Below are 12,537 nucleotides of genomic sequence, written 5' to 3'. Positions count from 1 at the left end.
TAGTGAATGGAGCCAAAAAGGAGTAAATTGACCCCAGAATATCTGAGTTGAGTTGGTCATAGTTCATGGTTTTAGAACTGGAGAAAGCTTTTTATTGAAGACCTCTGGAGAGGAGCCAAATCAAGGCATTTAAATGCCCACTGTGTGTCCGATACCGTGATAAGCACTGAAGAAACAAAGAAAAGCAAAAAATGGTCCCTTTCCTCAGCTTGTGTATGGTCTAATGGATTAGTCCACCACTGACTTTTGGATAATGTTGATAGTTGGGATAATTTTCTTCCACACAGCCAGATTTTTGTCTCTTCCTGTTTCTCCCCTCCCCTCTTTCCACTTAGAAAACCATAAATTAATATTATTGGCATTTAATTATAGAAGCAGCTAGATGTTGAAGTAGATAAAAGTGCTACCTCTTTCTGAACTCAAATTTGCTTCAGATTCATCTAGCTGTGTGATCCTGGGCTAGTCACTTAACCCCGTTTGCCTCTGTTTCCTTATGTGTAAAATGAGCTAGAAAAGAGATGGCAAACCACTCCAGTATCTTTGTCAAGTAAACCCCAAATGGGATCATAAAGAATCAGAGATGACTGAACAAATCCTTTGTGGGGCTGGCCGTGACCATAAATTAAATATGCTTCATGCGGTGGATAGGTGACTTTTTTCCTGGAGAGGTACTTGAGGGGGAGGGGGAGGAAAATATAGACCTGTGAAGAGATCTCCAGGTCAGGAGATTCTCTCTACCAATGCAGAACAGCACCCACTTTGCATCTTAAAATCATTTTTTTTCTTTTTTTGATGGGGCGAGGCAATTGACATTAAGTGACCTGCCCAGGATCATATAACTAGTATGAGTCAGAAGCAAATTTGAATGCAGGTCTTTTAAACTCAGAGGTCAAGTTTCTATGCATTGTTCATTGTTTGTCATAGGAAAGGTGACATATATATATATATATATCTCATGAATTTATCTAAATCACAAAATTTCTCCTTTGAAATATATATATATATACATACATACATATATATGTGTGTGTGTATATATATATATATATATATATATATACATATATATATTTCAAAGGAGAAATTTTGTGATTTAGATACATTCATGAGTGATTGACCTGTGATAAATGATTAGGGAAAACGGAATTAGAACCCTGAAATACTGCAAGGTTTGAAGCCAGCCATGTGTCATTGGTTCAAATCCTGGTTCTGATATTTACTTCCTGTGTGACCTCGGACAAATTTCAACCCTCTCTGAGCCTCATGAGTTTCATCCTCTGGGAGATGGGGGGGCTAGATGACTTCCATGGGCTTTTTCAGCTCTGAATTGGTGATGGATTCCTAACCTTGGGAAGTGCACATTGGCCGCTTGCCAGAGCTAAACTGAAACCTCCTCATATAAGGAGAGGGTGCTGGACTAACAGTCAGGAAGGTATAGGTTCAGACACTGCCTTCTACACTTGCTAGTTCACTTCCCTGGTTTATTTCCTTCTTTGTAAAATGAGGGGCCTTTTAGGTCCTCCTTCTAGCTATAAATCTATGGTCTTCTGCCTTCAGTGTTAGATGGAGCACAGACCACAGGGCTGATCTAGAGTCTGTAGCATGTTCCTAGATTGAGGGAAACAACCGGAACAAAGCTAAATCTTAGCTCTGTAAGTTTGGGGGGGAAATGAACCTTGCGAACATATCTGTCTGTAGGGAGCTGTGATTGAAAGCCCAGCTGCTTTGTCTGGTGGCCATCCACGTGAGCTGGGTTCTTCTTGTTCTGTGACAAAAAAATATGTCTAGTTATTGACTTTCAAAGCCGCCCCCGCCATCTCTAGCAGATGCTATTTTGCATACACTTGGCACATATTTCTTAGAATGCCAAATTTTACTGAGCTTCCCAGCCCCTGCTTCCTTTCTTCCAAGTCTCTTTTCCCTCTATCTCAGCTGCCACTTCCTTCTATCCAGTGCTTGCCATACCAAGGTAGGATAACTTAGTCCAGCAGGTCTGGGTTCTTCTGGATTCCAACGCTCCAGTGGTACAGGTGACAGCCCCATCCCTTCTGTGTGCCTCAAACTCATGTCTTTCCTTCAACTCATCCCTGGAGGTGACCATGCTGGGAGCCTTCTTTGTTTTTTCTTGACATTTGGAGGAAGTCAGTGGAGTATATATGATATTTATCAGTTTCATCATATATTGCCTTTCAAAACCCAGGTAGTGAGCATCGGAGAGGGGGATTTGAACCTAGTTGTCTGGGTTTAGTGCTAGTGCTCTTGTCCAACCAATAAGTGAAAAGGAATTAGCCAATAGTGTCCCTGCAAAAGTAGTCCATCCCATATTTGCTTGAAGGCTTCCAGTAAGAGGGAAGCAGTACTTTCCCAGTCTGCCCACTTCACTTTGGAACAGTTCTCATTATTTTATTCATTTGTTTGCTCTTTTTGTTAGGAACCCTTTTTTGACATCAAATCCAAAGTCTTCTTTGCACCTTTTACCCACTGCTCCCAGTTCTGGGTTCCAGGGCCAATTACTTTCATCACATGACTAGGTTCTAGAAGAACATAGATTAAATGGTTTTCAAAGGTCATCTAATCTAACTCAGGAAACCGAAGTCCAGAGAGGTCAAGCATCTTACCCAAGCTCTCACAAATAAGAGGAAGAGGTAGATTTTGAACTCAGGTCCTTTGACTACAAATCACTTTTCCATTTCCTTGAGGGGACTTAAATTGGGACATCATTGGCCTAGGTCTAGGCACCCCTATAGATTTGTAATCTGCTTATGGGGGTGGGGGTGGGGGTGGAAGAGTTGCTGAGGAGAGAGGAACAGGCAGACACCGGAACTATTTGTCAGTTCTTACCAGTTCTGGGCCTTTCTCTGGCTGCAGAATAAATGGTATTTACCACATGGTGGTCAGATCAACAAGGAAGCCTAATCTTTCTCCTCATTTCTGAAGCCAAGTGGCTTCCCACTGATCCTGCTACTCCAGGGAATCAAAGTGTGGCATCTGATGAGCAGGAAGGGATTGCTTTAAGTGCTCAACTTGATGCTCAATCTCATTATGGAAGAAGGAGAAGAGAGGGGGAGAAAGGCACAAACCCAAAAGCCTCTGGAAGGATGATCAGAGAACCAAGAGCACAGAATTCCTTCATCTTTAGGGTTCTGAGATGTTTCTCTTTCCCACCCATTTCCCAACACCCCAAAATAAGAGAAGAGCAACAGAGAGAGGTCATTTCCTTATTGGCCAGATTAGATCCCTGGGCCTGATCTTTGAGTGGGGGCAGTGCTGCCAATTATTTGTCCCCCCATACTAATCTTGCCTTCTCCAGGAAGATTTTCTGGGCTGCTTAGTCCAGCCTCAGTGAGGCTCTTCCCCTTTTGGGAATCTCTATAGGATTTTCCAGCCTTAGTCTAGGAGAGACCTGGCTTAGAAATCCACCTTTAATATATCTGTGGGAGCACCAGGAAGATTTTCTGGGAAATATACTATCTCTATCTAATATCTAATGTATCTATGGCAGCAGGTACTTGTTCCTTAGCCTCTCTGTGCCTCAGTTTCCTCACCTGTAAAATGAATATAAGAATACTTTTAGTGCCTGTTTGATTTGAATGTTGTGAGGAAAGGCCTTCATGAAGCTTAATAATAATAACTGGGAGTCAGTATTATTAGACATTAAAGCTGAGAGGAACCTTAGGATGGGAATATCAGAACGGTAAGGCTTTAGAACAGGGGATATTAGAGCTGGGAGGGGCCTTGAAGGTCACCAGTCCATTCCCTCTTTTTCTAGATGAAGATAAAGACATTTGAGCTTCTTGGCATCAGAATCTTGGATACCACTGAGATCCCAGGCCTCCTGACCCAGAGTTCCCTACTGGCCCAGGGTGCCCATTTGTACAATCTGTTCCTCAACTTCTCACTCTGGTCTGGTCACTTACTAGGCAGAGGAAACAGACTCTTTAGGCATTAAGAAGGAAGGCAAATAAACAAACAAACAAACAAACAAACAAATAAATAAATAAGCAAATAAGTAAGTAAGTAAGTAAATAAAAGAAGGAAGGCAACTAGCCCAGGGACCAGCTGTGAGACCACAAGGACCAGAGGCTGGAAGGCATCTAGCCCATGGCTGTTTGGACAGAGTTGTTGGCTGGTTGTCTTGCCCATCAGGCTGAGAGTGCTGTGAGGGCAGGGACTGTCTCTTGACTTTCTGTATACAGTGCTTGGCACATAGTAGGCGTTTGATAAATGCTTATTGACGGACTCATTGACGTCAGCTATCTGTGGAAGAGCCACAGAGAAATGCACAAGAATTACACTGGACATCCATGTCAGTGTCCACACCAATTTGCAATAACATATACAGCAAAAATTGTTTAATGTTTAAAATCTTTTGGCAAAAGTTCCAATACTCTTCCAAATTAGATTGTGAGATCCTTGAGGGCAGTTGCCATGTAATTTACTTACTCTGTATACATTTTCTGTCCTTCCCTTTCCTTCTCCTCTTCTCCTCCTACAAAATGCTTCCATTGCTGAGCTCTCTTCCCATCATCTACTATTATTAGAGGGTTGGGCTTGTTTTCTTTGGGAGGAAGAGCCTGATTACTGGAAGATACTTGGTTTAATTCAATTCAACAGGCATTTATTAAGCACCTAATATATGCCAGGCTCGGTACATGTCCAATTGAAATGTCCCTGTAATCAAGGAACTTTCCTTAATTCATTCTCCTGGCATCAAGGTGATAGAATGCTGGACCTGGGGTCAGTCAGACCTGAGTTCAAATTAGGACTTGTTCACTTAATAGCTAAGTGATTCCAAGTATGTCACTTTATCTGTATGACTCGTTTCCTTATCTGTAAAATGGGGATAGCAATAATCCCTCCCTCCTAGGGTTGTTGTGAGGGTCAAATGAGAAAATATACATAAAAGTGCTTAGAAAACCTTTACAGCATTGCCAGCTCAGATGATCATTCCTGGGAATTTATTTTGTAAATATTCTGTGAATTTAAGTGCTGGTCCTTTCCCTGAGTAAAGACAGCAATTTGAGGGCAGACTCACTTTGGTCTCTGTATCCCCACAGTGCATCAAAGGTCAATGAACATGGATTTGTTAAGTATTTACCATGTACCAGGAACTGTGCAAGGCACTAAAGATAGAAAAGCTCCCTCCCTCTCCACAGGTGCTTAATAATTGCTTCCTGATGAGGGTGCAGTGAGTATAAAATAAAACGCATGCCTCTGGATAAAGCTTTCTGCTCTGGAATCATCCTAAGAAGGGAGAGAAAGAAGGGAGGGAGGGGGTTAAGTCCCTGAAGGATTCCACCTCCTCCTCCTCCTCCTCCTTATGTTGCCTGTAACTCTGTCCTGTCATCCCCGGGGTGACAGCTCTGGGGATAATTGTTCTCTAAGGCCTTGAGGAACACGGAGAGTGACAGATTATGCAAAGCAGGGTGTTATGGGCTTCCCAGCTAGCCACCAGACGCTCTCCCTGCTGGGGTGTTTATAAAATGAGCCAGGCACCCAGGTCCCGCAGGGCTGGGCCCTGGGGAGATCAGACAGCAGAAGGAAGGTCAAGCTATCGGTGCCAGAGCTGGATGGTGGGGAGGAGAAAGGAGCAGGCCACGGGAGCCATGGGCTCCCTTTCCTCTGAGTTAGGAGGCTCAGGAGCTAGGATACCCTGAAGTTGGACTGAGCCATTGAAGCTGGCGTGGGGAGGGGATATATTAGGGCATCAATAGAACTCTGCCATTCTGGAGTTAGATAAGACATTCAAGTCTTGAAATCCCATCATCTCAGAGGGGGAAGAGGTCTGAAGGCATCGGGTAACCATGAGGTCACTGAATCAGAACACTCTTGATGGCATTTCCCCCCCCCCCCAAAAGTGATCAGCCCTCAGGGAGAGAGAACCTTCCCTGCCTTCCAAGGTGGCCCATGCCACTTATGATTCCAGGAAGTTTTCCCTGAGATTGCTCCAAAATTACCTTCTATTTTTTTTTTTTTTCTTTTTCATCAAGGCAATTGGAGTTAAGTGACTTACCTAGAATCATACAGCTAGGCAGTGTTAAGTGTCTGAGCCTGAATTTAAACTCAGATCCTCCTGACTCCAGGGCTGGTGCCTTATCCATGGTGCCATCCAGTTGCCCCCCAACTTACCCTCCCTGACACCTCTTTTCTTTGCTGCTAGGGTCTTGTTACCCTGCCGCCCCATTTCCTGCCTTTTCTGATATGTTGTTTTCTCCCTCCCTCCTTAGATTGTAAGTTTGAGGGTAGGCGGTCTTTCTTTTTATCAAAGCCTGTCCCCTCAAGAGACAGGTGTACTGCCTACATCAAAATTTGGTCCACCCGATGAACTCAGCCCTGTATCTCCTGATGCATCACTCCTTCTCCCTTCCATTTCTTTCAAATCCCTGGCTTCCTTCAAGGCTCACTTCATGGACCACTTCCTACATGAAGCCTTCCCTGAATCCTCAACACTCCCTCATTTCTTTTTGACTGAGGTAATAGAGTCCTATCTGTATCAGTCAGTCAACTAGCATTTATTAAGTGCCTACTATATAAGGGTCCTGGGGTATAAAGAAAGGTAAAATACAGTCCCTGCTCTCAAGGAGCTCACAGACTAGTATGTGAGACCACATTTAAACTACTGTGTACAAATAAGATATAGACAGGAGAAATTTGGGGTAGAGAAAGAATTGTTTTCTCAGAGGATGCTCATTAAGATGAAGGAGAACTAGGAAAGATTTCTTGGTCACAGGAAGCCAGGAAGCAGAGATGAAAAGGGGAGAGAATTTCGGAAACCTAGGAGCAACCAGGAGGCCTGGGTCATTGGATCTCAGAGCACACAGAAGGGAGGAAATCATGATAAAACTGGAAAGGTGGGGAGGTAACATTGCTGTTGTTATTCAGTCATTTTTTCAGTCATATCCATCTCTTCATGATTCTATATGGGGTTTGCTTGGCAGAGACACTGAGCGGTTTGCCATTTCCATCTCCAGATCATTTTACAGATGAGTAAATTGAGCCATACATGATGAAGTGACTTGCCCAAGGTCACACAACTATTAAGTGTCTGAGGCCAGATTTGAAGATGAGTCTTCCCAATTCCAAGCCCAGTGGCTTTAAAAATCAGGATTTTCTATTTGATACTGGAGGTAATAGAGAGCCAATCAATATGTTCCAATCGATGATACAGACTGTGTTCCCTCTCACTCTCTACTCCCCTCATAGAGTGTCAATTTCTTAAGGGCTGGAATCCTCTTGTTTTTGTCTTTGTATTCTCAATGCCTTGCATCAGATAGATGCTTAATAAATACTGTGGTTTGAATTTGAGTTCTTCAGTGATAGGAGCTCACTCTCAAAGTAATGTTTCTTTATTGAAAAGCTATAAAAGGGGCAGCTAAGAGGTGTGGTGGATAGAACACCAGCCATGAGTTCAAATCTGGCCTCAGACATTTAACACTTCCTAGCTGTGTGACCCTGGGCAAGTCACTTAACCCCAACTGCCACAGCAAAACAAAAACAAAAACAAAACATAAAAAAAGGAAAGCTGTAACATCTGGACCTGAATTGAAACCTGTCTTCCTATAATTTCCAACTAGCTCCACCATCCTTTCTTCTCCAGGTGAAAAAGCTCCCTATTTTGCTTCTAAGGAGATTTCTTGCTGAGGAATAACTTCATTTTCCCAGAACACTGACTCAAAATCCCAGCAGAGTTTGGATCTTAACGGTCCTGGGACGCACAGGGGAGGAGATGCTGAATCTGGAATTGAAGGATCTGGCTTCCAATCCTGGTCTCTGGCCCAGATCATCCATGTGGCCTTAAGCAATCACTTGAGCTCCTTCCCCTATAAAATCAGTTCAAAATCTATGATCTCAGATTCCTCATTTGGTCCAAAGAGAGCAGGAGAGTGACCTTCTCCCTCTTCTTTTCTCTTCCCTACATACTTATAATGCCTATAAGCTCCTTTCCCCTCACCATGTTGTCCTTATGTTTTTTAGATTGCTTTGGGGATCTTTAAGATGGCTTGGGGTTCTCAACTTAGGGTTGTGAATTTCTTTAATCATATTTTGATAGCTCAATATAATTGGTTTCCTCTGTAATACTTTGTACTTTCTTTTGTGTACAATTCTTAGAAGGGGTTCATTTGGCACAAACCAGAACACAGATGTGGTGAAGATCTTATGTCCTAGCACTGGGTCCTGAAGGTCATCATTTGGGAAGAGAGGAAGTCCTTTCCCATCCCCATATTCCAAACCAGGGGTTCTCAAACTATGGCCCGCAGGCCAGATGGGGCCCACTAGCCAGATGCACCCACTGAGGACATTTATGCACCCACCGGGTTATGGCAAATGGGCTGAGGGGTGGAGACAGAGTGTGAGCTTTTGTTTTTACTGTAGTCCGGCCCTCCCACAGTCTGAGGGACAGTGAACTGGCCTCCTATTTAAAAAGTTTGAGGATCACTGCTCCAAACTTATCAGGCACTTCTTAACAGGTCTATAGAAGGGACCATATAAGCATCCTACCGGATGGTCAGCTGGTTCCCACTCAGCTGCTTGAACCTCCGGTGAAGCTGTTCGATTTGGTCTGAAGAGACTAGGAGATAAAAAAGAGGAAGAGGTCATTAGTAATGAAGGGAATTCTCGAACTATTCAAGGAGAAGAAAAAATCTATCCCCCATCTCCAACACCCCTCACCCAAGATCCTTACCCACCATCCCAAGACATCACTCAATCAGCACTGAGATACAAAAAACAAAACTACAACAATGATGAAAAAGCAACAATCCACAATCAATAGAACAGTTGATGCCTCAAGGAGCTGATATTCCATTGCCCCAATGAAGCTTTTGAACTGGGAAAGAGGAAAGAAGAGGTTCAAGCTGACCCCAGAAATTCATCCCAGGCTCTGGGTGGTCCAGGGCCCAACCTACTCTTGATACATCAATAGTAACCACAGCTACCACAACCACAACCACAACAGCTCCTGTTCCTGCTATTGTACTATTACACTACACACTATACATATATACACTATGGAAATATGTATATATGTATATGTATATATATATGTATATGTATATATATTATATATATGTGTGTATGTGTGTATGTATATACCCTCAAACATTATGTGTATAAGTATATATAGAGAGAGAAAGAGGAAGAATAAAGAGAAAAAAGAAGACAATGAAGAAGAAAGAAGAGAAAAAATAAAAGGAGAAGGAGAAGGAGGAGGAGGAAGAGGAAGAGAAGGAAGAGGAAAAGAAGGAAGGGAAGGAGGAGAAGAAGGAAGAGGAGGAGGATCAATAGAAGAAGAAGAGGAAGAGGAGGAGGTGAAGGAGAAGGAGAAGGAGGAGGAAGAGGAGGAGGAAGAAGAGGAAGCGAAGAAAGAGGAAGAGGAAGAGGAGAAGGAGGAGGAAGAGGAGAAGGAGGAGGAAGAGGAGGAGGAGGAGGAGGAGGAGGAGGAGGAGGAGAAGAAGAAGAAGAAGAAGAAGAAGAAGAAGAAGAAGAAGAAGAAGAAGAAGAACAACAACAACAACAACAACAACAACAACAACAACAACAACAACAACAACAACAACAACAAAAACAAGAAAAGATGATGAAGACCTGAGACTCAGGACAGTGATAACTAGACCTAGGTAGTCAATCATAGCATTATAGATAGCATTATAACTCTAGGTGGGGAAGGGAGCTCAAAAGCCATGAAGTCCCCTTTTCCCTACACTCTTCATTTCATAGAAAGTCCACTAACTCACAAGGAACTAAGGAGATGCTGACTTATATGGCAAAAGGATCTAGGAGTGAATTTCACGTGACAATGAAATCAAAGGTTTGCTGTCCCCCCTCCCAAAAGAGCTGATTTTTCAAGAGGCTTTAGGGTTAGCAAAGAGTGACATTGTATTTATTCACTTTATATATGAAGTTATACAGAATGTCCCAAAAGTCTTAATGCAGTTGGGAGCTTTTAACCCTTCTCTCCCTTTTTTTAGTTGAGAATGTTCTTTCCTTCCTCCCCTGTTCTCTAGGTTCTGGCGCTCTCTTCTGCCTCCATCACACCCTTGCTTACTTTCATAAGCTCTGTGTTTGCCTCCATTCCTTCCCACCCTATATCCCCCACAATCATATATAAGCTTTTGGAGAACAAAGGACTATTTCGGGTTTTTCCCCCTTTCTTGACATTCCCTCAGCATTGAACCGAACACAATTTCCTAGTGCTTAAATGAGACATTGGAGGGACCCTCTCTGGCTGCCTCAGCCCCTTGTGGTGTAATGTATGAGAAACTGAGGCAAGACAGAAATCAGAGGGTTTTAATATTTTAATAGTGGAGAGTAGGATGGGTGAAGTTGCATTAGCCATCCAGCTTGAATAGATTCTTGTCTCTAAGCATTCAGCCACAAGCAAGTAATTCCAGAGACTCTTATAGGGCTCCAGCGATCAAGGAAACAAAGGCAAGGTAAGGGGCAGAGCACTAGTGAGTGGAAACTCCAGAAAAGATCATAACTTTTAAACTCTGACAGGTTGGGGACGAAGAAGGAAGGACCATAAATTCTGATAAGTTGGGAGTGAAGAAGCTTGGAGACAGGAAGTCTGGGCCCAAGAGATGCCCAAGCATTTGAGATAAGCCATCTGGAGTTTTATGATTCTGGAATGCTAGAGTGGTCAGAGCTCCGCAGCACTAATTACCTCAGTCCTAATGGCCAGAAAATGGGGGTTGCCACCAGAGAAACTGAGTCAAGGAAACTGAGGAGGAACAATTCAAGGAAACTGAGGCAGGGACACTGAGGCATAACAGTAGTTTCTGTGTGCTCAGGCGAATGGTGTCTCCCTGTCCCCAAGTCAGTTCCAAGACCATTTCTCTGCAAATAAATCATAATGGAGACCCCCTCTTTACATTCCACACTCCCTCTCTGTTCCTCATCCATATATTGCACAGATAGTGTTCTTTCCTCCTTCCTTTTGGGTGTAGAATACCAGCTGAACCCCCCCCCCAAAAAAAAAAAACCTGACAATTCTTGCCTTTAGCTCTTGCCTACTCCTCCTCTTCCTCCTCCTCCTCCTCCTCTTCTTTATAAAGGCAAAACCGACTTTCTTGTGTTAGTAGAGAAGCATCTCTACTAAATGCATCCCCAAGTTTAGACTGGAGAAATTGAGGGGAATCCCAGAACCCCCAGTTCAAATATCTGGCCTGACTTTGTACTGTATAACCTCAGCTCAGCAATGTGGCTGCCCGGTGCCTCATTTTCTTTAGCAATAAAGTAAAGATGAAAATATCACAACCCAAACTCTGGCTTCGGAAAGAATCATGAATATACATGCACCTGAATTAATTCTGAAACAATTAATGTGAAACACTATTAAAAGTGTGATACTAATTGAAGTGTGCTGTCCTAAAGGCAGGCCTGGGGTTCTCCCAGCCATTTCCCAAAGTAGTAAGTAATAAGTGCCATCCCCTCCACTGATTAGGAAAAGAAGAAGTGACTAGGGTTTAACAAGCCCAGAATTGGGAGAGTGCCTGGGGCCATGCCCAGGGGCACAGCTGGCCTAGCTCTGAGCCCCTGGGGCAGTAGATTCAGGAGGTACCATTAGCTCTCCCTTCTGGGGCTCACAGCACTGCTCTCCTTTCATCTCCTCTCTCTGAGGGGTGGAGCTGAGGGAGCAGCTTCCTGGGACCCCCAGGGCTGGCACAGAAGGCTGGCAGTGGAACAGAATGCTAATTATTATTATTATCATTATTAATAATAATAGCAAAATCCCAAGATCTCAGAATTGGATCTCACCCACACCAGAACTGAGATCCTCCCTATTTCTCATGCTCAAGGGGGGAAGTATGAAGGGGTAGATTTAGGGTTTAAAGAGCAGGATTCCAAGTCCTTCTCTGCCCCCCCCCTTAAATCAGGGTGGCCAACTGATTTAAGAAATAAAGTGTTCAGAAATTTGCTTCTGCACATATATATTGTGTCTAGGATACACTATAACATATTTAACATGTATGAGACTACCTGCCATCTAGGGGAGGGGATGGAGGGAAGGAGGGGAAAATTCAGAACAGAAGGGAGTGCAAGGGACAATGTTGTAAAAAATTACCCATGCATATGTACTGTCAAAAATTATAATTTTAAAATTAAATTATAATTAAAAAAAGAAAAACTTCAAAAAAAAAAAAAAGAAAAGAAAAGAAAAGAAAAGAGAAAAAGAAAAAAAGAAAGAAAAAAAGTGTTCATTCAGCGTCAAATCCCACTTTCGACACTGTGGCCAAATCATTTCATCTTTCTCCCTCTGTTCAAAGAGAGGGTTTGACTGTGATCCTGTGTATTGGATTCAAATTCTGTCTCTGGCTCAAACCAGCTGCGTGACCTGGGCAGCCACTTCATTCCAAATGAGCCCCTTGTTCCCTCTCTCTAAAATAGGGTTTAGTAACATCATTTACCTCTACAAGATTACTGTGCGCAATAAAGGAGATAATAGATATGAAGTGCTTTGCAAACTTTATATTTTGAGCAGATTAAATATAACATAAAGATAAATAAATTTTAACAAAAAGAAATAAGTAATTGAGA

General features: G+C 43.0%; 1 protein-coding gene across 3 annotated transcripts in view; it reads right to left on the bottom strand.

The window, feature by feature from the left end:
* Positions 1-12,537, bottom strand: part of FBXO21 (F-box protein 21) — a 149,898-nt gene that overhangs the window by 17,331 nt on the left and 120,030 nt on the right. For 2 of the 3 annotated variants that reach the window (XM_074296765.1, XM_074296783.1), the window contains exons 12-13: positions 8,500-8,569; positions 1,676-1,765 (exon numbers count right to left, since the gene is read on the bottom strand). In XM_074296765.1, coding sequence (XP_074152866.1) covers positions 1,676-1,765; positions 8,500-8,569 — 160 coding nt within the window. The remainder of the gene's footprint in view (positions 1-1,675; positions 1,766-8,499; positions 8,570-12,537) is intronic. The other variant, XM_074296775.1, reaches the window with a different exon arrangement.

The sequence above is a fragment of the Sminthopsis crassicaudata genome, chromosome 1 (genome assembly GCF_048593235.1).
Source record: "Sminthopsis crassicaudata isolate SCR6 chromosome 1, ASM4859323v1, whole genome shotgun sequence".
Classification (NCBI taxonomy): Eukaryota; Metazoa; Chordata; class Mammalia; order Dasyuromorphia; family Dasyuridae; genus Sminthopsis; species Sminthopsis crassicaudata.
Note: the sequence above shows the minus strand (reverse complement) of the source record. Positions and strands in the feature narration are given on the sequence as shown.